This window comes from Canis lupus, chromosome 29 (assembly GCF_011100685.1).
Source record: "Canis lupus familiaris isolate Mischka breed German Shepherd chromosome 29, alternate assembly UU_Cfam_GSD_1.0, whole genome shotgun sequence".
Lineage (NCBI taxonomy): Eukaryota > Metazoa > Chordata > Mammalia > Carnivora > Canidae > Canis > Canis lupus.
Window position 1 is genome coordinate 42,159,343 of NC_049250.1, and position 26,600 is coordinate 42,185,942.

Consider the following 26,600-nt stretch of genomic DNA (forward strand, 5'->3'; position numbering starts at 1 on the left):
GAATTTAAGTGAAAAAAGAAAGAACATTGAAAGTCATCTTTTAGTATAAACACTCCAAAAAAAATACATTTGAAAATTTTCTGTAAAAAATAAGCAGCATATTTTAATATTATAAAACTCATCAAACATTTAAAAAAATGAGGTATGGGGCAGCCCCGGTGGCTCAGCGGTTTGGCACGGCCTTCAGTCTGGGGCCTGATCCTGGAGACCCAGGTTCGAGTCCCACGTGGGGCTCCCTGCATGGAGCCTGCTTCTCCCTCTGCCTGTGTCTCTCCCTCTCTCTCTCTCTCTCTGTCTCTCATGAATAAGTAAAATCTTAAAAAAAATGAGGTATAGAACTAGATACTAGGGAAGGGTATAGTCTCTTTTATAAAAGAAGTAGCACTAAATATATTTCAAACACAAATGTCAAAAAAGATTCCCCCCAAAACCAACAAACAAAAAACAAATAATTAACTAAAATAAACAGAGGTTGCTGGTCTATGCCTAACGGCCGACGTAGGCTCCTATCACAGACCAGGTTGAGGATAAACCATTTCCTCTAGTGCAGCATTTTGGGAGCAGTTGGGGACACAGACCAGGCTGACGGGGGGCTGAGGACCCCCGAGGAGGAAGGAGCCGGGGGTCCCGAGTCTGAGAATCCCAGAGGAAAACAGGAGCACACAAATGGCAGGTGCGTCCGGGAGACAAAGCTTGGGCCACGCGCCTGTGAAAGGTTCATTCCATCTGGACTCGAGGTGCTCAAACCGTCTTTGCATGCCTTGATTTTAAAGTCCTTTCTCTTCTATAATTAATTTAAAAAAAATAAAAAGCCCAACATGGTGACAACATGGCCAACACCCACCCCTGTTACGTGCGAGGCCTTGGCGTCATGCTGCCCTCGCACAGCTGCAGGGGTTTTGGCAGTGGTCATGCCCTGATGTGGGTACGACCCTCCGGGTGCAAGGCCACTTTAAGCAAATCCGCTTAGATCCTAAACAAATGTCACGAAACGAAGAGCAAGGAAAGGATCGACTGCAATTGTGTTTTGAGAATTTAAACTGAAAATCCTTAAAATTTCATTTCTTCTTAAACTGGACACTACATAGGTCATAGCTAAGACTCTGAGCTAACTTTTGGGACCAGGTGAAGGGGGACTGGGCATGTTCGTCCTGACGGTGACCTGAGGCCCCTGAGCAGAGGCAGGGCAGGGTCCAGCATCCTGTCCCAGGGTCCTTTATCACCCCTTCGCAGTCCAGCTTGGAGCCACCTCCTGCCACTTCCCCTCAAGTTCCTCCCTTTTCACTGATCCCTGAGCTGCCCTGCCCAACGCGCTTGTCCACGGCTCTGTGTGGGGTCCCAGCAGCTCCCAGTGGGGTCCCAGCCCCCTCCCCAGTGTGTGGTCCCAACACTCCCAGTGGGGTCCCAGCAGCTCCCAGTGTGTTGTCCCAGCAGCTCCCAGTGGGGTCCCAGAAGCTCCCAGTGTGTGGTCCCAGTACCTCCCAGTGGGGTCCCAGCACCTCCCAGTGTGTGGTCCCACCAGCTCCCAGTGTGGGGTCCAGCAGCTCCCAGTAAGATCCCAGCAGCTCCCATGGGGTCCCAGCAGCCCCCAGTGTGTGGTCCTACCAGCTCCCAGTCTGTGGACCCAGCAGCTTCCAGTGGGGTCCCAGCAGCTCCCAGTGAGGTCCCACCAGCCCCCAGTGGGGTCCCAGCAGATCCCATGGGGTCCCAGCAGCTCCCAGTGGGGCCCCAGCAGCTCCCAGTGGGGCCCCAGCAGATCCCATGGGGTCCCAGCAGCTCCCATGGGGTCCCAGCAGCTCCCAGTGTGGGGTCCAGCCCTCAGCATCACCCCCTCCAGTTCCATGCACATCAGAGCACGTGGTGGGTGTTTGTCCTTCCTGATGCCTGAGTCGCCCCACTGTGTGCGGACCACGTCTTCGTTATCCACCCTCTGCCCGTGGGCGCTGAGGCCCATCCGCAGTGTGGCTGCCGTGGACACTGCTGCGTGAACACGGGCTGCTCAGGTTTCTGCTGGCCCCTTGTCCGGAACCCGCCGTAATTGGCCTCGGTAGCCCCGCGGCCACCAGGGAGGCCGAGCCTCGGGTGCCAGGGCCATGCTGAGGCCGGAGCGGGGGGCGCAGGCTGCACAGGGCGTGGGGAGCGCCGTCCAGCCCCTCGGGGCTCGGCTTCCAGCCTCTGAGCTCCCCGGAAGGCCCCGAAAAGCCGAGGGGCCGGGGAGGCCACCCCTTCCCAGCCTTGCCTGCATCTCCGCGGGCCGCGAGCTCGAAGCCCAGGAGGGGACGAGGCAGGGACAGCGGGGCCGCACAGCAGAGGGGACCCTGGCGGTGCTCGGGGAATGGTGGCTGGAGCGCACCTGCCGGCCACGCTGGGCCCCGGTCACCCGGCGCGGTGGGGTGCACGCTCTCCGAGGGACACCTCGACGGACATCTGTCCCGCAGCTGGCCAGGCTCCGGGGGATGATGCCGACGGCGTGCGGGTAGCAGAGGCCCGGCGGGCGGAAGAGGCCCGGATCGGCCCCGCGGCAGGGGAGCGGCGACGTGGGGGGACAGGGCCATTGTCCTCGCCCCGCGTTGTGTTCGGGAAAATACACTCAGTTTTTTCATCATAATGACGTGTCTATGTTAACGAGCATCCGGTTATTTTTTTAAAGGACTAAGACCCGGTCAGGGGAGTACTGAGGGCGTCGTACTTAGTCTTCAAGACGCTAAATACTGACAAGGTGCAGCCGCACAAATCGCTTGAGTGTGCAGGTGTCCTGAGGGCCTCGCGCCCGGGGCGGGGGGATCCCAGGGTGCTGGGGGCCTGGGTGCGCGCCCTCCAGGGCTCCCCGGCCTGCCCGCCGGGGCCTGCAGTGACAGCGTCCCAGGCCTGCGGGGTCCCTCCCCGCACACTCACACCACTGTCTCCCGGTGAGCCCTCCACGCTCACCCCCACCTCCTCCCGCCCCCCTTCCAGCCTCGCTGTCCTCTTCCCCGTCACGGAGACCACCGAAACACCCAACCCCAAAGCCCTGGCACATTCAGCAGCCCCCCCGGCCCCCCCCTGCACCCCGAGCCCTCCTGTCCCCCCCACCCCAGCCCTCCTGCCCCCCTGCACCCTACATGCACCCCGAGCCCTCCTGTCCCCACACCCCAGCCCTCCTGCCCCCCTGTACCCTACAAGCACCCCGAGCCCTCCCACCTGCCCCCCACCTCCCTGCGCCCTCTCACCACACAGGCGCCTCGCTCCAGCTGCTGGCCTCTCTCCAGTGTTGCTCATTTTCACTCTTTACAGGAACTCTCCTGCTAGCACACACATGATCGGTTCCCCCAAAGTCTCTCTGTCCACCGCACCCCTGCTGCCCCACGGCCCTGCTCCCTCCTTCCCCAGCACAGGGAGCCCCCAGGAACTCCTGCCCCCAGGTGCATCTGCTGCTGGGGTCACATGTCTGCTACGCTGGGTTCCAGGGCCATCGAGTCGCTGCTCGTCCTTCTCCTTTAAAGGGTCAGGGCGTCCTTTAGGGAGAATTCATTGTACGTCCCCTAAACGTGGGGTCACGGGGTCACTCCCACGGGGTCACTCCTGTGGCTTCTCTCTGTGCGCCCCCCCACCAGGTGCCCAGAACCTGCATCACCATGAGAAATCCCAGTCCCTGGGGCCTGACGGATCCCGATGTGCTTCTCTTCCCGAGGGCCTTCGCCGTCTGTCCCCACGCCCCTGAGGGACCTCGGACCTGACAGCATTTTACCGTCTTCAAAGAACCATTACGAAAGATAAAACGCATCTTAACGTCATGTGCCAACTGTGCTCAAAAATAAAATAATAAGAGGGCAGCCCGGGGGGCTCAGCGGTTTAGCGCCACCTTCGGCCCAGGGCATGACCCCGGGGTCCTGGGATCGAATCCCACGTCGGGCTCCTGTGTGGAGCCTGCTCATCCCTCCGCCTGTGTCTCTGCCTCTTTCTCTGTGTCTCTCATGAATAAATAAACAAAATCTTAAAAAAATAATAATAATAAGATATTTGGACTCAGAAAGATGGACCCTCCTGGGGGTATTTCGACCCCTAAGAGCGCTGCCGTTTAATCCACAATTACGTCGTCGTGGATACATTTTTGTACTCAAAGTACTTTCTTGAACAAACTCCATTAAGTCAACTTAATTCCTTAATCAATTTTTTTAAGTAGCCCAGTTAAATCCTTTACAATTCTTTCTGCTTTTGTTGGTACTGAATCTCACAGAAGTGATTTTCCTGGGGATTGATGCTCCCCCGTAAAGCTCCGGCCGCTGACCGCGGCGCCTTGTTTGCACCGAAGGCCGGGATCCTGCCCTCTGTTCACCTTCCAGACGTCCTCTCCCCAGGCCAGCCCGGAATCTTCCATCCTACAGGTCTGCACCACGATCAGCCTTCGCTTCCGCCCCCATCCCTGCCGGTGGCACCCAGTGGGACTCTCATCGCCCACGGAGAGAGGCTCCTGAGTGGCAGCGAAGCCTGGCGGCTGTGGCTCCTGCCCCATCGGGGCCAGAGGATGACCGGGGACTAGATACCCACGAGCCCTGGGATCAGCTCGTGTGCGTGAAACTGGGCAGGCGGCCGAGCCCAGCGTCCCCCGGAGGACAGGGCCCACGGGGACCCCTAGCGCAGGGCGCCCAGGCGCTGCCCGCAGGGCCCACCTTCCCGGACCCGGTGCTTCCACAGGGCAGGCCTCCGGGCTGAGCGGCCGTGCCCCCGGCTGGGCAGGGCTCGGGGTCCACGTGCAGCCCGGGCTGTTTGTCCATGCGGCCACTCGCGGCCACTGGGGCTGCTGTCACCGCTTGGCTGCTGCCAACACGGGCGGCCTCGAGGACAGGCGCCGCTGGAGTGCAGGACGTGGCCCTGACACCGGCCACCATGGTCCCCGGCATCGGCTACGAGGAGGCAGCTCACAGGCGTCCGTCTCCACGGGAACAGAAGCACTGGTGGCTGCCGGAGCGAGGGGCACGGGCTGGGGCGCGGCTGCTTCATGGCGACGGGGTTTGCTCTCTGGGTCGGGGACCGGGAAGGGGTGGGGTGCTCAGCGCCGCTGGCTTTCAGAAAGTCAATGTTGTGTGACGTGAATTCAATGGCAATTCAAAAAATTCGTTTTTTGATTTTATTTATTTACTCATGACAGAGAGAGAGAGAGAGACAGAGACACAGGCAGAAGGAGAAGCAGGCTCCATGCAGGGAGCCCGACGCGGGACTCGATCCCGGGACACGAGGTCACACCCTGGGCTGAAGGCGGTGCTAAACCGCTGGGCCACCCAGGCGTCCCCTCAATTCAAAAAACTCTAATGGCAGCAATTTGTGATTTCTCAGGATCCCCTGGTGTCCTCTGCACCTGCAGGAGGAGGGCGGGCGGGTACAGCCCCTCACCCGTCCCTGCGGCCGTGAAGCCCACGCCCACCGCGCTGTGCGCTCCTCGTCCCACCGCCCTCTGAGTGTGGGCTTGTCCGGCCGCAGGGGTCACTCAGGGTCCGGGGATGCAGCCTCGCCCCCCTCCTCGCCCTTCCCTCCTCCTCCCTCCCCCTCCCCCCAGCACCCTGTGGGTCTCACACAGCCCCCCACCGACCCCGTGACCCCCAGCAGGGGCAGGACACACGGTGGACCTGGCGCTCTCCTGGCTTTTCATCCCCCCGGGGAATGAGGGGCACGACAGTGGTGAGGCCGTCCCCGCATCAGGAGCAACATGCAGGTCAGTGGGGCCTCTGGGGGCTCAGCGGTTTCGCATCTGCCTTTGGTCCAGGTCATCACCCCAGGGTCCAGGGATCAAGTCCCACACGTCGGGTTCCCTGCATGGAGCCTGCTTCTCCCTCTGCCTGGGTCTCTGCCTCCCTTGATGTCTCTCATGAATAAATAAAATCTTAAAAAAAAAAATGCAGATCAGTTGAGTAGCCACAAGAAGAATGTCTGTGATTGATCATAGAACATTAAATAACATCCCACAAGTCCACAGTGATAATAAAAACATGTTCCCCTTCGAAACCTTTAGAGGCGATTATTACACCAACTTCTGATTCCGAAAACAGATGATAAGAGGAATAAATGAAGCATCTACGTGGCCTTTCATGTAATGTGATGCTTGACGTTGTCGAATCACAAAGGAAAGGCCTTTCTTCATGCTGAGATGCATGAAGAAAGAGTTCACTGTTGACCATGAGAGTAAGGTCTTCCCTACGGGAAAACACCAGACAGCGTACGTAAAGGAAATGCCAAGACTAGGAAGTCGCTATCTTGTGACCCACGGTGAGATAACAGATGTGGACAAATGTCATCGACGCTGCTAAAACCTGGGGTGAAAGTTTAGGGAAGCGGTAGTTTCAGTGACTGCCTGCTGACTGGAAGGGCGGCGTGCCGTGGGACCAGCTGCCGCTGTGCCTTTGGACGTGGTGTGTTGTGAAGCCCCGGCCTCACCATTCCTTCTGCATCCTCAGTTCACAAGAAATACAGGAGACAGAGGAAAACGTTAAATGACACCAGGAAGATGCCATCAGAGGAAGCCAGAATCTGGGACACCCTATAAAACAATTGGCCTAACTTCTTCAGAAAGTCAGTGCCATGGGGGAAAAAAGTGAGGGGATTATTACGGTTTTAAAAATATTGAAAAGGCCACCGGATGAATGCCTGAACGTTATTCGATCTTGATGTTAAGACTGATATCGTAAGATGATTTGGGGAAGAGTGGAGGGATCTAAATACGGACTGGATGCCAGATGGCATTTGGGAACTGTGTCCTGCAGCCTGATGATGGTCTTATGTTTACGCAGGAGAAAATCCTTTTTTATGAAATGCACACTGAGTCTTTAGTGGTGGAGGGTCAAGCAATTTATTTTCAAATTGTCCGCCAAACAATTTGAAACAAGAGAGAAAAAAAAAAGTGGCACAAAGTCAAAAATCATTAAAGAATAGATACATGGGTAATCATGGTGCTCTGTCAACTTTAATGTGTATTGAAATTTTTCAGAATAAAAAATTTTGAAGTAAAACAGATGCAGGGTCAGGTGATGGGAGGCCTGTTATGAGAGTCTTAGGATTCTGGACCTTATTCCTGAAGGTTTTGAACGGGTGCTTGACAGGGTCACATCGCTGACGTCACATAAGTGAATGTGCTCTGCGAAGCATGACGTCACAGGGACGGGGGCCATCCTGTCTTCTATTTGTCAAAGCTCGGCTGAGACCAGGTCGACAGGAATTCAGGGCTGAGCCTCGGAGGGCACGTAAGTGGACACGCGACCAGAGAACCCAGTCGGCGTACGGAAGCACCAAGGGCTCAGGGGAATGAATCTGCGAGCGGGAGCGGGGCCCACAGTGGGCAACTGCGGCTGGAGAGGGTCCCGAAAGCAGAGGCGAAGAGGCGAAGAACGAGGAGACACGGGAACCACAGGTGGACAGGCCGGGCTCTCTGCTCTTTCTTGCCCGCGCATCGGCCCTGGGGACGCACCCAGGCCCAGGTCCCCAGCGGGGAGGGCAGGAGGTTCCCGGGGGGCCACCCAGGGCAGCGTGCATCTGCCTCGCCACCTGTCGCTGGGCCGACCGGAGGCAGGGAGGCCCGCGTGTGCAGGACAAGTCAGAGGCTGACCACGCGTCCAGCGCCCGAGTGGCTGTTCTCCTGTCGGGCCGGTGGGCCGGGCGCCCAGCGCTGCCAGGAGGGCCGGCGGGACCGGCGTGGACGTCAGATGACGGCTTTGGTAACGGCACTCAGCACGGAGGAGAGGGTTGGGGACTCAGGCTCGCCAGCAGCCCGGGCTTCGGCCCCACGTCGGGGCTGAGGCGCTTCCCTCTGCTCCCCGAGGGTCCAGAGCACTCGGCCACGGTGTGGACAGAGGACGGACGGAGTGGAGGCACCGGAGGCACCCGCACCCCGGACAAAACCTCCGAGGCTGAAACCTAGGAGGGCGCATGGGCCCGGGCTGTCACTCAGCACTGTACTTCCGACGTCGGCGACAGAGCCTGGCACATCCTGGGGCGGGGTGGGGGGCGGCCGCGAACCCCAGACCTCACAGGGCCCCAAGGAACCGTGGCAGCCCTGGAGAGCAGGCGTGTGAGCAGAGCTGGGCGCCGCCCCACGGGGACGCGTGGGCCGAAGCAGAGGCCGCGCTCCGAGCCCCGCGCCCCACGGGTCGCTAATAGCAAGGCTCTGGGCGTTTCGGTTGTTTTGTTGTTTGACTGAAAGCATTCAGAATTAAGAGACGCTGCATCGAAATCCTGACTCCTGCCCACTCCCCCTCGCGGACGGCGCACCCGGGCCCGCCCCGGCCCGCAGGACGGCTGCCCGCGACCCCGACGCCCACCCGCGCTCCCGGGCTCCCACGGCCCGCAGAGGCCCGCAGAGGCCCGCAGAGGAGCCCAGCCCTGCCATCCTGCTCCCACACCTCAGCCGCCAGGGCCCAGCGCGCAGCTTTCCGTGGAGTCACACGGCCCGTGACCCCTCGTGACAGCCGCCCCACGATCGAGGACGTGTCCTCACCAAACGTGGCCGACTTTGCAAATTCAACTACCGGGCCAGCCCTGAGGGAGTTGGCTGTAAACTGTTTTCCGCTCATTCATTCACCAGCATTTGAGCGCCCAGGACGCTCGGACCCCTCCTGGCCCTGAGCGCCGCACGGTTCCGGACTCGAGCCCTTGGCCGCGGGGACCAAGCTTGTTCTTGGGCCATTTAACGGCCCACTTCTCATTTCTCCCGACTACTTTCTGCTGAGCAGCGGTAGGTGGCACTTGGCTGCCTCCGCTGACGAAGGGCATCCACCTTCTCGCGGCCGTTCCCGCAGCGTCGGAGACCCCGGTTCTCGTCTGGCCACGCTACGGAACCGGCCCAACACCTCCACCTGGGCAGCGGCCGGCGCCCTGCTGCAGCTGCGTCTGCTGGGCACCGCTGCTCTACTGGACGCCCCCTCCTCGGCTCCTGAGAACAGTTCACTACCACCAGCACTGACATCACCTGCAATTGTGTCAGGTTCCGTGCCCGACGGGGGAATCAGAGGTCACAGTTTAACAGGATTCCTCACAAAATTCAGATGTCTTCTAAAATTTGAGCAGCACAGGATTTCCGCTAAAATCACCTGGGAAGGGCAGCCCGGGTGGCTCAGCGGTTTGGCACCGCCTTCAGCCCGGGGTGTGATCCTGGCGACCCAGGATCGAGTCCCACGTCGGGCTCCCTGCATGGAGCCTGCTTCTCCCTCCGCCTGTGTCTCTGCCTCTGTGTCTGTGTGTCTCTCATGAATATATAAATAAAATCTTTATAAATAAATAAATTAATTAATTAATTAAATAACCTGGAAAATTCATTAAATACAAGAACTCCCTGCCTTCCTCCCAGAACCAACCGCAGACCCTCAATGTCTGCTGAGGGCCTCGGAATAAGAATTTCATACATTGTCACGTGATGGCCTGTCACACAAGGCCCGAGACCAGGGCGTCACTCTTCAAGGCCAACGTATGCAGCCCCTCAACTACAGGCCTCAGCTTCACCTTCCAATTCTTTTTTTTTTTTAAATAAAAAATGTAACAGAGATACAGACCTTTATTTTTCCATCATGCATGGGAGCTTACAGCTATTTGTACTGTTTAGGAACAAAGGAATACTTGCATTATTACCAGGTTGTCAGATTACCACGTGAGACAACCAGTAACTGTTTTGGGGAGGTTATTTTCACAGAACACACAAACGATCTCCAAATCATACTTCCAAGACCAGTTATATTATGAGATCAGGACACGCGGATGATACGTCTAACACCCACAGAAGCCTCCATCTTTCACAGGCAAAAAGGACTGATATCCTGGTGAAGGGTCTCAAGTAAACAGCGTATCGTGTCGGTCTTTGAAAGATTTGCAACAGAACAGTCTCTCTCCTCTTGTGGATACAGGGGAAAGGGAGCATCTTTTCCTCTCTTTTTGAGACTCCCTGTTTATCCTGAAGACTTTCATTTCTAAGGCCCACTTCTGGAACTTCATTAGTTAACATTCAAAGCAAAACAGCAGACCTGATGTGATCATGACAGTGCACCCCACCACTATCACCACCACCGAGAGTCCCGATCTCCCAAAGGAGTCAAGGTTGAGCTGGCACAGTGTCGGACTTTCCATCAGTACAGGCGGGGAGAGGAAGATGCCGGGTTGATCATAATCGACATAGCCTCTCCATTTCTGTGCACGTCTGGAAACGTCCATAATAAAGCTCAAAACATTACAAAAAAAAAAAAAAGAAAAAGAAAAAAGCAGACCGATACAGCTACATTTTCCCATTAGGCAAACATGGGGTAAGTGGTTAAGATTTTACTTATGGCAAAATAAGCAGCATACAGCCTCAATCTTCCGCAGATGCAAGGCCACACCTAGAACAAAAGAGAAAGCATACAAAGTAACATTATTCCGTCTTGGATTTGTTCCTGTGATTTATAAAACCCACCAATGATGAGCTAATACTGGGACAAAACCGTGGGCAAACCCTCACTGAGGCGTGACACTGGCCCATGACCCCTTCCTCCCCCTCCTCACTCCCAGGAAGGTCCCTCCCCATCCTGCCTCACTGAGAGATGGGCCTCCTCTCCCGGAAGCTTCTCAAGGTTTCTATCTGCCTCTCCAGGCCCCTCCACTGCAGACTTGAGGCAAGGCCTCCCCCCCCCCGCCCTTGGGGAACTCAGCACAAGGTCTCCCCTGAGGACAGGGAGGCTAGGGGGCGGGCGAGCGTGCTTACAGTCCTACGCCCCACCTCTAGGGATGCGAAGGAGAAAGAGGGCCAGCTCAGCTCTTGCGCTCCCTGGAAATGAGCCTGGTGAGGAGCCTTGTGATACACGACAGACTCTGCAAGCCCTGTCCCCACGCCCCCGGACCAAAGCCTGCTCCTAAGGGGACCTGAAGGTAGAAGCAAAGACAGCAAAGGACTGCTGAGAGGAGAAAGCTGGAGAGTAAAGGCCAGGCGGCCTCCGCCACAGGGGAGGAAACAGTAGGAGGCAACCGGATCTTAAGGGCAAAAAATAAAAGAGGTAAAAAAGGTGGAACAGGGAACCCTGGTCCACAGCACTGCGGCCTTAGGGCTTAGAATTCCAGCACGCGTGTAGCATGAAAAGAATTTTCAACCTCAGAATTAGAGTGAACCCAGGACTCAGGCCCAAGGTCTGCCCACAGACCCACCTGGCCTCGCTTCGTCCGCCCTCTGTCAGCCCAGTGTGCGAGTGTGCACGCCAGGTCCCAGCTGTCGCGCTAGCTGTACGCAAAAAGCCCTGTTTTTTTCGGTTGTTCTCTCTTTCTGAGCTGTGGCAATATTGAACCGAAAAGGGACGGGAAAAGTGGAGGAAGGAGGAGGACAGGAAAGGAGAAAGGAAAGAAGGAAGAGAGGGAGTGAAGGAAGCGCAAGTGAGGTGTGAGATGAAGTAGACACAGGCTCAGGGACCAGGAACCTCTTCGCCAGCAACCTCACTGTAAGTCTCCGGTCACGGGCTCAGAAGGGACAAGTGGAGTCGACAGAGGGCCCCGGGCTGTACGTGGGTCTGGTCCCCACCCTCACCTGGAGCCACAGCACGATGACAGCGAGCACACGTCCACACACCCGCCCCCCAGTCTGCAGGCCGGGCTCCTGGAAGGCTGGGGAGGGTGGGTGTGTGCCTCATGCACGGGCAGGGTGCCTGGGTCCACGGGCAGTTCTCGAGGTCCTCGTTGACCCGGAGGCCAACTGGGGCCGACAGTGACCCAGACAGATCTCAACGGCCAGACAGAGATGGGGCATGGAACAGACCTCGACGAATGTTCATCAGAAGGGCCCGGAGGCAGGGAGAGACATGGTCCAGAACACGTGGCACACCGCTTCTCGCTCAGCCTCCTCCATGCCCGGCAGCCGGGGACCCCGCAGGGCAGCACAGGCCAAAATCAGAGATCCAGGAGGGGGCGGCAACTGGGCTGGCGACCCCACGGCTTTGGAACAATCAGTTTGGGCTGACGGCCGACACTGTGTGCATTGTGCAGCCGCAGCAGCAGCAACACCTGCCGCGGATGAGCACGGCCAGTGCCAACACGCAGCTCAGGGAGTCACCGGCCCTGAAGGAGCAGAGCTTGAGGACACACTCGCTGGTCCTCTTGGAGGATGGCTGAGTGTCCACGTTACAGACAGCTGGGAAGGGCCAGGGCCCAGCACACGGTCCAGGCAATGCGGACAAAAGGCCGCACACACTTGAGGCGGGTGCGCCTAACGTACAAACAGTAGGGGTGAGACCCTCTAACGCGGAGCACTGATGTGAAAAAGCACGAAGGCCACGAGGAGGTGAGAGCACATGGTCGCTTATACCCTATTCTTGTAACTAAAGTCCCGGGGGGGGATGCAAGTGTGCGGAGGCCACCATGAAGACACGGCGGGCCGGGGGGGCGGCCTGGTCACTGAGGCGCAGGTCCGACGGGAGGTGGTGGGGACACTAGGGCAGGGTCAGATGGACTCGGGCGCCCCAGGCTTGGGTGCCTCGGGGTCCGGCCTCGCCGGGCCCGGCCTGCCCTCCTTCCCTTTCTCGGCCCGGGCCCCCTCGCTCATAAGGTAGTACTGCAGGGGGTTGGGCCACAGCTCCTCGTTGATGATCTCCACGATCTTGTCCGACTCGATGGAGCTGTGGTTGGAAAACCACCCAAAGAAGCTGCGGCTGTTGTCCGGGCTCCCCTGGCTCAGGGACTGCAGGTCGTGCCCCGGCAGCCACTGGATGGGGGTGGAGCGGGACACCACCTGGCCCGAGGGCCCGCAGCCGTACTCCTTGATGAGCACCTTGTTCTGGAAGTAGGGGTTGCGGCCGAAGTAGAACTTGATCTTGTAGCCCAGCCTGGCCAGGCCGAGCTCCTCCACCTCCAGGCTGTTGAGGTAGCCGAGGGCCTCCCGGTCCTGGCTGTTGAGGAAGGACGACAGCTGCGGGTGGTTCTGGAAGGCGCGGCCCCAGAAGCCCGGGATGCTCTGGATGAGCAGGTTCCTGCGCTCCAGGTGATGCAGCCGCAGCTGCCCGAACTTGCGCGACAGGCGCAGGTAGGCCCGGTCGGCCTGCGCGTTCATGGTCTCCAGCTTCAGCTGCACCGTCTCCAGCGTGTCCATGCGGCCGCCGGGGCCCGCGCCCCCCGCGCCCCCCGCGCCCCCCGCCTCCCCCGCGCCCGCCCCCGCCGCCCCCTCCCCCTCCCCGTCCGCCGCGCCCGCCCCGCCGTCCCCCGCCGCCCTCCGCGGCCTCCCCGCGGGCCCTCGCCGGCCGCCGCCGCGCGCACCGACCCTCGGCCTCGCCGCCCCCGCCCGGGCCCGCAGCGCGAGGCCGCAGTCCAGGGGCAGCGCGCAGGCCTCCGCCTCCGCCGCCTCCGCCTCCGCCGCCTCCGCCTCCGCCGCCTCCGCCGCTTCCGCCTCCGCCGCCGCCTCCTCCGCCTCCGCCGCCGCCTCCTCCGCGGGCCGCGCCGGGACGTGCACCTGCAGCTGCGCCGCCGGGAGGTCCTCGCCGGGCCCGCGGCTCCGGGAAGGCTCCGGGGCGGCGGCGGGGGCGGGGGCGGCGCGGACTCGGCCTCGGCCGCGGCCTTTGCCCCGGCTCTTGGCGCGGGACGACCTCCTGCCGCGGCTGCGGCCGCTCATGCTGGCGCCGCGGCTCCCCCGACGCGCTGCCTGCCCGCGGCCCTCGCCATGGCAACCGTGACGTCACCGACGCACGCCCGGCTCGCGCGACGGCCCGCGGCGCGCCGATTGGCTCCCGCGCCGCAGCTGCGCACCGCCGACGCCCCGCCCCCGGAAGGCCCCGCCCCCGGAAGGCCCCGCCCCCGGCAGGCCCGACCGCGACCCGGCCCCGCCCCCGCAGGCCCCGCCCCCGGCAGGCCACGCCCCCAGTAGGCCCGACCGCGACCCGGCTCCGACCCCGCAGGCCACGCCCCCAGTAGGCCACGCCCCCGACAGACCCCGCAGGCCACGCCCCCAGTAGGCCACGCCCCGGCAGACCCCGACCGCGACCCCGGCAGACCCCTTCCCTGGCAGACCCCGCCCCCGGCCCGACCGCGACCCCGGCCCGACCCAGGCCCGACCCAGGCCCAACCGGGGCCCGCCCCCGCCCCCGGCCCGCGACCCGCGACCCGACCCTGCCCCCGGCAGGCCACGCCCCCGGCAGACCTTGCCCCCGGCCCGACCCCGCCCCCGCCCGACCGTGACCCGGGCCCGACCCAGGCCCCACCCAGGCCCAACCCGGGTCCGACCCTGCCCCCGGCCCGACCGTGACCTCGGCCCGACCCCGCCCCCGGCAGACCTTGCCCCCGCCCGGACCCCGCCCTGACCGCGACCCCCGCCCGCCCCGGCCCGACCGCGACCCCGACCCCGACCCAGGCCTGACCCCGACCCGACCCCGACCTCGTCCCCGACCCGGCCCAACCGCGACCCCTGCGGTGGCACTTGCGGCCCGGGGCGTCGCGGAAAGCCCTGGCTGCGGCCGGCGCGGTGCCTGGGGACGGGGGCAGGGGCAGGGCCTGGTCCCTGCGCGGCGAGCGTCGCCCCCCCCCCCCCCCCGGCGGTCGCACTGGCTCCCTCTGCGCCCCAAGGACGACCCTGAGGCCGCGCAGGGCGGGACGAAGCCGGAACGCGGGCCTGGGGGCGCACAGCCCTGTCCCTCGGAAGCGGCTGGGCCCAGGCCTGTCCCTGCAGCTCCAGCTCCGAGGTCGGAGCTTTGCCTGTAGAATAGGCATTAGCGGGGCATCGTCCCTTGGGCCTGGGCGCACACCTGCTGCCTCGCCCCGGGCCCTCAGGGCGGCGGACCCCAGGGGACGCCCCGCCGATGTCCTGTAATCCAGTAGGACGGGACCGGTCAGAGGCCCGCGAGCGGCAGGGGGAGGCCCTAGAAGCTTCCCGGACCTGCACGGGAACAGCCGGGCGACCTCTCTCGGTCCCAGAGGGACTTCCAGACCCTGGTGTCCCCGGCCAAGCGGCAGGACCTTGACGTCCTGAGACCCCTGGTGAGACCAAGAGCAGTAGGAGAGCCAGCGAAGACCCTACAGGCTCACCAAGAACGAGAAGGCCCTGGCACGCAGCTGACGGACAGGTAAGATCCAGAGCCCCTGGGAACCCGGCACCTCTTTACTCTTTTTTTATTATTATTACTTTATTTATGATAGACACATAGAGAGAGGCAGAGACACAGGCAGAGGGAGAAGCAGGCTCCATGCACCGGGAGCCCGACGTGGGATTCGATCCAGGGTCTCCAGGATCGCGCCCTGGGCCAAAGGCAGGCGCCAAACCGCTGAGCCCCCCAGGGGTCCCCAGCACATCTTTACACCTGTTGTCAGTGTGGCCTTGGAGACGGGCAGCCTGGCATCACCCGCAAGCTTGTTAAAAGCAGAGAATTTCAGGCCCCAGACCTGCTAAATCAGAAGTCGAATCTTAAACGAGGGCTCGGTGTATTGGTATCCACATTAAAGTTGAAATATAAAAAATAAATAAAAATAAAAAGTTGAAATATAGGAGACAGGGGAAAGAGAGATCCTGTTGACCCCAGCCGGCCTCGCTTTGGGGCAGCCCCGTGCAAGTGACCTCTGACTCTCAAAGCCTCAGGGCCCCGCAAGGCTCCATATGATCTAGCACGTTCCCGCCTCCCGTTACCCAGCTCACCTCTCTGACCTCACCTTCTTGTCTCTCCCACTCCCTCCAGGTACCCTGGCCTCTTTGCTTCTCTTCAGACTCCCTGGTAAGCTCCTGCGTCAGGGCCTTTGCATTGGCTCTTCCTTGCACCTTACTTAAATGCTCTTCCCCCACGATACTTGGTCATCTTGGCTGGCTCCCTTCACACGTGGCTCGAGGGTCCCTTCTCAATGACTGTCCTCTTTAAAATTGCCACCCACCCCATCCGTCTTACCCTGGACTACTTTTTCTTTATTCCTTAGCACTTACTGCCTTTCCAGCACCTATACCAGTTATTTATCCCGTGTATTGTTTGTCTCTCCTCTGCAGAATGTCCCTTCCACAAGGGTAGGTATCTTTCTTTGGTTCATACGGGCCTGCAACAGTGTCTGATGCTAACGACAAGAACCAACCAAAATAGTGTTTGAAAAAAATGGGTTTATAAATTGTCTGAAATTCAGAATACCCCTGTATCCCCCACAGAAGCAATTTTATAGATGAAGGTTTTATACTCAGATCAACAAATGAAAACTTATTAAACTCATTTTTTAGGCTGAGAATCATCTTTTGGTATGAGCACCAGTCAGGGACAGTAGGTGGGGGGAAAATCTAGATTGATACATTTAAAAATTAAGTCAGGGGATGATGTACCTTGCTGGCCCAGTTGGTAGAGCATGTGACTCTTGATGTCAAAGTCATGAGTTCGGACCCCACATTGGGCTTGGGCCCTACATAAAATTATAAATAAATAAAGGGGTTCCTCTTTATAAAAAAAATAGGTTAGGGAAATTAATATTTGATTTAAAAGGGATTAATCCAAAGATTACCTTAAATTCTTGTTGAAGGACTTTTTCTTTAAGGTTTTATTCCTTTATTTGACAGAAAGAGAGAGAGAGCATAAGCAGGGGGTGTGGGAGAGGGAGAAGCAGGCTCCCCGCTGAGCAGCGGCTCATCCCAGGACCCCGAGATCACATTTTGTGAAAGATCACAAAATAAATGTGAATTTTCATTCAGGGGTATTCTGAATTTCAGAATGAACCGAAGGCAGGTGCTTAACCGACTGAACCACCCGGGTGCCCGGAAGGCCCTTCAGTCATCACTTTCTCCCAAGGCCTTCCATGCACACCCCAGACCACGGGAAGTAGTCCTGTCCTTGATCTCACAGAGAAGTGGCTAACTGTAATATTTATCTGGCAATTAGACATGCAGTTTCGTGCCAGTCCTTGTACAGAATTCCCTCTTAAACTAGATCACCACAGTCTGGAATTGTCTATAGATCTCAGGAAAAAAAAACAAACAAACAAACATAAAAATCAGCTGAAGCAGTCACTGTCCCCCCTGCAAACTGCAGAGACTGGTGGGCTGGCCCGCTTCTCAGAGCGCTCCCTACTCTCCCAACCTCCGTTATCAGGAGCCTTACTCCTGCATCAGCAGCTGCGTCATTTACTGCTCACCCGTGGTTAAACCCCTGAAGGTTAATGTAGACCAGGCCCCTGGGAACGCTGTTTATTATGCCTTGAACCTGTTTTCATCATGGCAAAGCGATAAGCATCAGGTGAAGGGAAACCAATGTGAGACTAACACTTGATGTAAAGCTCCTCCTCTGGTCCGGGTCACCCAGCCCACATGGCTTCTGTATTTAAGAGGCAGGTCCATGCAGTTGAACTGAACTGTCGATCTTCTTCTCAGGTATTAATATTTAACTGCATACAAGACTATACAGCTTGAGTTCCCTACTAAGCAGTAAACCGTGTAAGCATAAAGACTGTGTCTCTTTTACCCCCCAAAGCGGTTAGCACGGGCCTTGCACAGACTCATAATGTTACTGAAAGTTCACATTTATTTTGTACTTTATACAATGTCGTGTTCTAATTCACTTAATCCCCTCAACCACCTCAGGGGCAGGTGCAGTCATTGCTCCCTTCTTAGACAAGAGGGTACTGCTATACAGAAAGGTTCAATAGCTAATTAAGTGGCTTTAACCCCGGCAATCAGATTCCAGCACCCACACTCTTTTTTTTTTTTAATTTTTTTTTATTTATTTATGATAGTCACAGAGAGAGAGAGAGAGAGGCAGAGACACAGGCAGAGGGAGAAGCAGGCTCCATGCACCGGGAGCCTGATGTGGGATTCGATCCCGGGTCTCCAGGATCGCACCCTGGGCCAAAGGCAGGCGCCAAACCGCTGCGCCACCCAGGGATCCCCAGCACCCACACTCTTAACCACTTCTCCATGATGTAAAATTCTCATTCGGGGGATTAAAATATCAAACTCTCTCTAGTGGGTAAAAAAATACCTTTCAATGTCCAGTGTAAAATCATGCATATACATACGTGTTCTTACACATGCAAACATAATACATATGTACACCAGTTACTCAGGAGTCATTTTTCTGTGGGGCATTTACCCGGTGTGGTGAGAGACTCAACATAAGTGAGTTTCATTTCGACAGTCCATGTTGGGAATAAAACATCTCCATTTGCACTGCATTTATCAGGAGCATTCTGTGAATATCATGAAAGAGAAGTTTACTATCGTGAACTCAGAAATCTGGAAATTTTGCCCTTTTCTCAATAATTAGGGGCTTAAACACATGATAATACAAGCACTTAATTGTTTTTTTTTTAATGTGATATATCATCATTTGTAAATTTTATTAAAAATCTGTAAAAACAGGGGATCCCTGGGTGGCGCAGCGGTTTAGCGCCTGCCTTTGGCCCAGGGTGCAATCCTGGAGTCCCGGGATCGAGTCCCACGTCAGGCTCCCTGCATGGAGCCTGCTTCTCCCTCTGCCTGTGTCTCTGCCTCTCTCTCTCTGTCTCTATCATGAACAAATAAATAAATAAATCTTTAAAAAAAAATCTGTAAAAACACTTTTCAAAATATTGAAGTAATTAGCGTTCACTTTTGTTCTCTAGAAATTGTACTTTCTCCATTCCTTTTAAGGTCTGTTTTCCTTGAATCACAGAAATTAACAAGCTGGGAAAAAGACATTCCAGTTGGATCCAGTGATCCAACCTATTCCACCACCAAGAGACTAACATTCCCCACAGTTTCTCCCATAGAACTTTAAAATCCCAGACTTGACATTTTTAGCCACAGTGATTTTTGTCTTTCCCTGAGGAGATAGTTTGAAGCTCTTAAATGGCAGTAAGTCTTGCTTACTCTATGGAATTTTGCCAGCTAACCCTCCCACGTTATGGAGGATCATGGAAAAGAAGGGGTTGACATAGGGAATATTTTCACAGCCCAGGAGGGAGAGAAAAATCTGCTTCTTATGGTAAATTTCAAAAGCTATTTAAGGTTAATATCTTTAGAAATGTGCCTAGATTCTTTCCAGTTCCTCCCCAAAGAGCAAAATTTTATACTAGACCACCTAAGTCATTCAGTTCGTATCATATAAGTAGCTGTAAAATATTTTAAAATATTGACAAATGTATTCTTACTTCTTGGCATTTCCTTTTTACCCTACATCTTCACCATTAAAATTAGATCTTTAGGCTAAACGCTTTTATCCTAGAAAGAGAAAGGTGCTGAAGAATCCAGCAAGAGCCGAATTCAGCAAGTCAAATTCTTCACTTTGAATTTCAAACTAAGCTCTTGAGAGGGGAAGATATAATGGTACTGAAACAGAAAAAAAAAATAGCTCTTCAAAGGGAAATCCTGGAGCACTAAGTGCATAGAGTTTATAACATAAAACAAGGAGGAAAAACATGTGATGATGGGTAAGCCATATCTCCACCACACAGAGGCAATGAGAACTTGTTCTGAGCTGGGTTTGAGGGTGTTGGAGAAAATTTAGAGAGTGTATAGCTGGTGCAGGATCTCGAGAAAAGGATTCTCACAGTTGCCCCTCCACAGATCAGAACCCTTGGGGAATTGGTAGAGACCATCCTCCTAGAAAAGACAGACATCTGAGAGTGGGGAAGGCTAGCTCCTAACTTGAAAACTGGAACCCAGACAAGAAATCCTCCGAGGGCATCTTTCATCGCAGGGTAGCGAGGAGAGTAGAAAAATATGTACGGAGTGTTAACTTTAAAAATAAAACTGCCAGTTATTTTGCAAGCAAAAAAAGAGGGGGGGGGTATTCAGGAATAGCAGAGAATTGTAATTCAGAACGTGGAAGCTATAGCAAAACTATAGGCAAGTTCAGAGAACAAAGGAGAGGAAAGGGGGAATCGGGAGGGGCTGTTACAAACAAGTCCACTGGAGTAAACTGGGAGTTTGAAGTGTGGTGGCTTTTCATTGGCTGGGTTGTTACTGGGCAAGAAGAAAACCTCCTTCCTCCCACTAACATAGCATGGACTTGGCAAGGTGTGAGTCTTCCTGTTGCATTTGCAGTTGTCAACAGGCGGTAGGGCATACAGGCTCCCCTTCTGGCCTCCTGACTTTATAGAAGACTTCTTTTCTTTTTTTTTTTTCAGATTTTATTTATGGGAGAGGGAGTATGGGCATGGGGGAGGGGGAGGGGCAGAGACAGAGGGAGAAGCAGAGTCCCCCCCTTCCACGGAGCAGGGAGCCCAATGTAGGACTCGATCCCAGGACCCTGAGATCATGACCTGAGCCGAAGGCAGACGCTCAACCGACTGAGCCACCCAGGCACCCCACAAGGTTTCCTTTATCTTCACAAGGTTAAGTGCTGCCAGAGGCATTTCTGCAGTGGCCCGTCCCACCCTCCAGCCACCCTCCTCTCCATCTCTCCCAGCCTCAGAATAGAGTGCAAGAGCAGCCATACGCTTACCCACGTTTAGTGGAGAGAGGTGTGGAGGTTGGTTATGAGCATTTGGGGAATTTAAATGGGCTGCGTGTTGTTGGCAGAGATGCCGAGTAAAGGACTTGCTGATTAGAAACCGTGAGGGGCACCTTCGTCGGTGGATACTATGGGAGCAGAGGCAGACTTCAGACTCCAGGCAGGTCCAGCTGAGCCCCAGCAGACACCCGCAGAGACTGAAGACGAGATTCACACCAGAACCTCCTCAGCCCTGGAGAGACAAAAAGAGGAACAGGGAATATCCTACATGATTAAGTATTTACCTAAAAGAAACTGGAATTTTGGATGTCAAGTTACCAGGTCTCTTGAATTGCCCTGTTTAAGTTATCTGAACTTTATGAGCTGCTGCAACCATGGAAATTCATACTCAACTACAATAGTGTTAACTAGTCCAGACCCAGAACCTAATGGGTTTAGTCATGCAACTCCAAAGCTGGAGAAACTTAACAGACAGGATTTTAAAACTCTTTAGAAAATAAGTGACATTGATACTTTTATTTTTTTTTATTTTTTATTTTTTGACATTGATACTTTTAGAAAAAAATAGCAGGTATTGAAAGAAGGCCTCGTAAGACATGGTTGTGACTATAAAAATTATTAAATCCATGAAACTCCAGTCACCAAATATGAACATTTTCACTACACTTTAGGGAGGGCCCCTAAAGCAAAACTAAGTGCTCTCCAAGAAAGTCTCTCATTAATTGGTTACGGGTTGAATTTAGAGCTGTGGGTGCACCCCATTTCTTGCAGTTACTGCTTTTAATATGCGACTTCGTAACTTACCACACGCTTCAGTTTTTCCCCGGTTGGGCCGCCCTATGCAAGCCGTTGTCGCCAAACAGAAGAGAAGCTCCACGAGTTGCAAACGCCAGACTTGCCTTATATGCCCGGTGTGTAAGCTGCACAGCGCCTTCTCCTTGCATTGCCCCACAGCCATTCCAGTACCGAGCCACCCTCCCTTCCCAAACCCAAACAAGGTGCCTCTGAGCCAGCGCCGTCTCATGTGGTGCAGTGCGGAGAACGGTGGGATGCAAGGTCCCTCTCTGCACACTCAGGAATGTTTTGTTCGTGCCACGCCCTTAGTTGTCTTCATCTCAGTTATCCCCTTTCCCGTATAGACACACAGACACACCGTTAACATCCGTACCCCTCCTTCTTTCCCAACAACACGGTAATAATTCAGAAATGTTCTAGAAAACGAGGTGAAGCTGGTAGATTTTCACTTGGGAGACAAATTGGGAGGAAAATATTCCAACGGGACCTGGATATGAATCTTGGCGTATCCCAGGAAAAAGTCATTGACAAAGGGCAACGTGGAAAACCCAACACCGGAACTCCCTACACTTCATATAACCTAAGACCCTGCATGGTTTGCAGGAGGTCCTGAGATTGAAGAAGGACAGTATCTTCACGGAGGATGACCAGAGCCTGCATGGAGGTAGGGTCCCTGGGATGGAGGCGGGGAGAGAACCCTCTCACGGCCCCCAGCACGTCTCCCACACCAGATGAGTAACTGTGGTAGTGAGAGGAACCAACTAGAGACCCCCCCCCCCATTTTATCAAACAAGCCATAAATCTTCATGGAGCTAGGAATTTACACCAGAGACCTGGGGGAAATGAACAAAGATAAAATTAAATAGAATTTTAAATGAATGGGCAAGCACTGTGTGGTTAAAATGTTCAATTTTATGTTGTAATCAACTAGTGCCCATAACATGGGGTTTTGTTGTTTCGTTTCCCTTTACCCGAGCCAGTTTTACCGCAGATACTCCGTGCCCTCTGGAATACCCACCTCGGTTATTCATTCTGTCTGTGTAATATCTGATAGCAGCAAGACATTTTAAAAAACACTTAAAATTAATAAATGGTCAAGATAAAGATCAAAGGCAAATTAAGAGCAAGAAAATTAAGAACAAAACAAACAGAATGAAGTATCCAGGTGTGCCCCATTCCTGGGTGCGTGCTGTACCTGCGGGAGGCTGCCCACGTGTGTGATTCTGGCCTTCAGCCCACAGTGCAGAGAAGTCAGATGTGGCGTCGCCTTTATAACATTTGCAATGCTTAAAAAAACAGCAACAACATGAGAAAACGGATTCTCAGAGGAAACCCATTTGTTCACAACACTGAATCCAGGAAGGAACATGGGGCCTGCAAGGGCCAGGGCCATGTTCGCGGCGGCCCAGCACCCGGGCAGGTCTCTAGCCCCGTCCGCAAGGGCAGGCGAGCGGGACGCAGAGCCACTCCGGAAGAGCAGCTCGTGGTGGGCCAGGTCCAAAGCTGTGGTGGCTTCATGCAAGGAAATGGGGTTCTTAGAATTCAGGGGAGACGGTGGACATGCACCGCGAAGCCAGCCCTGCAGGCGGAGCCTTCTCCAGCTGGTGCAGAAGCTGGTGCTGGGCCAGGGCCGCGATCGCACCGGGAAGGGCACCGGGACGGGCTGCCGAGCTCCACGGTGGGTAGGCCTGCCACCAGGCGCCCACGAGGCTTCCCCGGGAGCCCCCCCACCCCAGGTCTTCATCCATCTCTGTCTCCATCGCTTTCCTTTCTTGGCCCCCCGCCGCACATCACTGCGCTTGGAGAAACCATATGGTTGCCTTTGAACACTATTCCCCGCTTCGGGTCCTCTCCTAGTCTCACACTCAGAGTTGAGTCCTCCGGGACTTCTGTTGTGTTGCCTCGCGGAGTGCTCTAAGCCTCAGTTTCCCCATAGTGTGAGCTGGTTATGCAGGTCGGGCTCAGGCAGAGGACCAGGCAGCTGGTGACGGCGAGAGGCCAGCCCAGGACGAGTCTGTGGGCAACTGAAGGGTGCGTGAGGCCCTGTCTCGGGCTGGCAGTTGCCACTTACCTCCAGTTGGTAGCAGCCGGGGGGAAATCTGCAATTTTATGTGAAATTTCTTAAAGATCCTGTGAGAACCAAATAAAATAACTCCACTTTTTAACCCCTGTTCTACACCCTTATTTTTTTAAATTAAGTCTTTAAATGAAATTGTGAATGAACGTCTGGAAAATCACTTGAATTCCTCCAAAGAAGAGAGATGTTCATGGCTGTCAACGGACAGAAAGCTTTGAAAACACAAAGCAGCCGTAGGATCCCGAGCCGGGTCTATCCCGCACCATCAAGGCAAGCCCCGAGCGGATGGCAGCTCGGGGACAGCTGCTCCTCAAGGCAGGAACAAGTGAGGGCAAGATTTATATATAAATATATATATATATATTTCTTCCATTTTGAGCTTCCAAGAGGATGATCATTATTTTTAATTGGCTTTATTTTTTCAGGCACAGAACCCCATGCTCCCTCTAATTCCTTAATGCACGTAATTTAGACTTCAAGAACATTTTCATCTTCCTACAACAGGAAGGCTTTGCAAGACCAGCTCAGGGGCACATCGCTGCTGCTCGGGTCCCCCAGCAGCTGCTCCTCCAAATCTTCACGGGGCAACTAACACGCTTCTGACACGAACGGTAGACTTGAGTGACTAACTGTGTGCCTCCGGATTCTTTTCTCCTCCGCTTCTGAACACCCACACGTTGATCGGGTGGGCCATATGGCCTCTCTGATTCACACATTAGGACAATTAGGACACCAGCCAGTTAATTGCTCAAGCTGGCATTTTCATAACTAAAACAAAACAAAACAAAAAAAGAAATCTGATGCTTTGTCTTCTTCAGGAAAAGCCAACTCCATCTGGTGTTGGGTATGATTCAGATATTAATTCATATAATATCTAGCTAAAAATGGGTATAAGACAGCCCTGTTTCGACAAAAATACCGAATGGAAGTCAACTACGTGGCCGTAAGTTTTCCCCCGCAGAATCCAGACTGGAGCGTAATGATAGAAATCTAACACGGGGATCGTGAGCACACTGTCGGTGCCAGGATTGTATACACACCTGTGCCGGCCCCTGGACAGCAACCGGACCACCCTTCCCTAGCACCAGGTATCAGAGAGGAGGGGAGTTTAGAGGTGGGGGATGGGGCAGGTGGCTCACAGCTGTGACCCCTACAGTGATGGGGGGACGCTCCAGGTACAAGGCCAGGTATTAAGAAATCGAAAGGACTTATTTTCCGGCACTAGGACTCGTAGAGGGCACCCCTCCCATACTGCAACCCTACTCTAACAGTAGAAAATAATAAAGCTAATCAGCATGGTGTGCTTGAGGAGAGTTCTGGAAAGTTGTCTACTCCCAGCCTGGACTCCGAGTTGGGAGCCAAGGAGATGCAAAAAAAGTAGCACTCTGAGCACAGAACTATTGTTTTCTTTAGACCAGAGAGAGAATAGTTACTGTTTTGTGACTAGACCTATGAACTCTAGCTGGAGGGGTCAGGAAGTTTCCACTTCCCACGTGACTCATTCTCCCACCCCAGGCAGGAGCAATGGAGGAACCAAGGACCCCTGAAGCAGAGATCGTCCTGGAAATGACAGCACACTGAGCGGGCTTCTTCCAGAAGGGTTAGAAGCATAACGGAGACCCCTGAAGCACCCGCACAGCCTACCCACCACGGGGGGGGTGAGCTGAAATTTTTTGCCAAGTGCCTGTGGCAGAGATGACCAGTACTTCTCTTGTCTCTTGTCTGCCATCACTAAAACCAATAAAAAGGAAACTGGAATGGATATTCCTAAAAAATTAAAACTAGCACTACCCTGTGATCCAGTAATTCCTCTACTGGTTATTTACCCAAGAATACGAAACCCGTAATTCGAAAGGATATATGCGCTCCCGTGTTTATCACAGCATTGTTTGCGACGGCCAAGATACGGAAGCAACCCGAGTGCCCATCGATGGGTGAATGGCTGAAGAAGGCCTGATATGTGGAATATTACTCAACCATAAAAAAGAATGAATTGCCATTTGCAACAACATGGTTGGAGCTGGAGAGTATTAATTACGCTAAGGGAGATAAGTCAGAGGAAGACAAGTTCCATATGGTCTCACTGATAAGTGGAGCGTGAGAAACAAATGGACAAAGGGAAAAAAAGACAAAGCAAGAAACAGACAAGTCTTCATTATGGAGAATAAACATGGTCCCCAGAGGGGCGGCTGGTGGGAGGGTGGGAGGGTGGGTGGGGATGGGTGATGGGGCTTCAGCAGGGCTCTCCTGATGAGCACTGAGTAATGCATAGAATTGCTGAGTCACTGCACTGTACACCTGACACTAATATAACACCGTGTGTTAAGTGCACTTGAATTTAAAAAGAAAAGAATTTACAAAGTAAAAATCTGTCTAAAATATCTAAAAGAAGCAAACAACGACAATCAATTCTCCCTGTTTAGGATCAAACGAGATTTCAGCAACCAATGATGGTAAAAAAAAAAAAAAAAAAATTACTGCCATATGCCCCATGTATTACTCTAGTAAATGAGTTCTTTCATCATCAAGAGAGTTTATGTTTATATGACATTCTCTTGATGATGAAAGAATTCACTTACTAGAAGGGAATTCTGGAAAAAAAGTCATGTTAAGAATCATGCTGGCGTAATTCACATTTATCTACGGATCTGGCCTTCTGGCCTCAATTTTATCATTTAGTAGGGACTGGAAAGTATTACAAACCACCCCTGAAACTACACAAAGTGAACAAAAGTATAACATGCCATTTTAAAAATTATCATAGAGAATTCCTTTTATGACTTGAAACTATGCATGTGGGATTGATAGGGCGGGCTCATGTGAGATGGGGGAGGGAACTAGCAAGAAAGCATGGCCCCAGGCAGGGGCCTAATTTATGAGTCAGCACGCTTTGGGATCTAAAGAAATCCTACCCAAACCGTTATGATTTTGGACTCAGGAAAATGAGACGACCTGCTGACAAGAAGCAGCAACGCAGAAACAACAGAAAAAGGCAGTTGGGCCTGAATTTGTTTCCTATTGATGCTACAACAAGTCACCACACACTCAGCGGCCTAGCAAAACAGAAATGTATTATTTTACAGTTTTGTAGGTCACAGTGGACTGAACTCCAGGTAGTGAAGGTCTGTGCTCCTAGCGGAGGCCGGAGAGAACACTCGGTCCGACGGCTTCTCCGTCTGCGGGAGGCTGTCTGCCTTCCTTGGCTCTTCCAGCCAGTGGCTGGATCACCCCTAACTCTGCTCCCATCCTCGCATCTCCTTCTCTCACCTACTCTCCAGACTCCCTCTTTTGCCTATAAAACCCCTTGCGATTGCATCAGTCCTACCTGGACCATTTGGGATAAATTCCCGTCTCTAAAGCCCTTCACTTAATCACACCTGCAAAGTCCC

General features: G+C 54.6%; 1 protein-coding gene and 1 long non-coding RNA gene across 6 annotated transcripts in view; one reads left to right on the forward strand and one right to left on the reverse strand.

The window, feature by feature from the left end:
• Positions 1-9,496: 9,496 nt before the first annotated feature.
• TSPYL5 (TSPY like 5) lies at positions 9,497-13,095 on the reverse strand. The gene is made up of 2 exons (XM_038579833.1): positions 11,501-13,095; positions 9,497-10,328 (listed from the first exon to the last, which is right to left on the reverse strand). The coding sequence occupies exon 1, from the start codon at positions 13,052-13,054 to the stop codon at positions 12,410-12,412; it is 645 nt and encodes a 214-aa protein (XP_038435761.1). The 5' UTR covers positions 13,055-13,095; the 3' UTR covers positions 9,497-10,328; positions 11,501-12,409.
• Positions 13,096-14,501: 1,406 nt separating this feature from the next.
• The window catches only part of LOC119866762, a 30,939-nt gene continuing 18,840 nt past the window's right edge, over positions 14,502-26,600 (forward strand). For all 5 annotated transcript variants that reach the window (XR_005381291.1, XR_005381287.1, XR_005381289.1 and 2 more), the window contains exons 1-2: positions 14,502-15,014; positions 15,621-15,656. This is a non-coding gene — a long non-coding RNA (uncharacterized LOC119866762). The remainder of the gene's footprint in view (positions 15,015-15,620; positions 15,657-26,600) is intronic.

Excerpts from the sequence above, each read along its gene's own strand:
- TSPYL5 (XM_038579833.1), bottom strand. The coding sequence starts at position 13,054 with ATGGACACGCTGGAGACGGTGCAGCTGAAGCTGGAGACCATGAACGCG.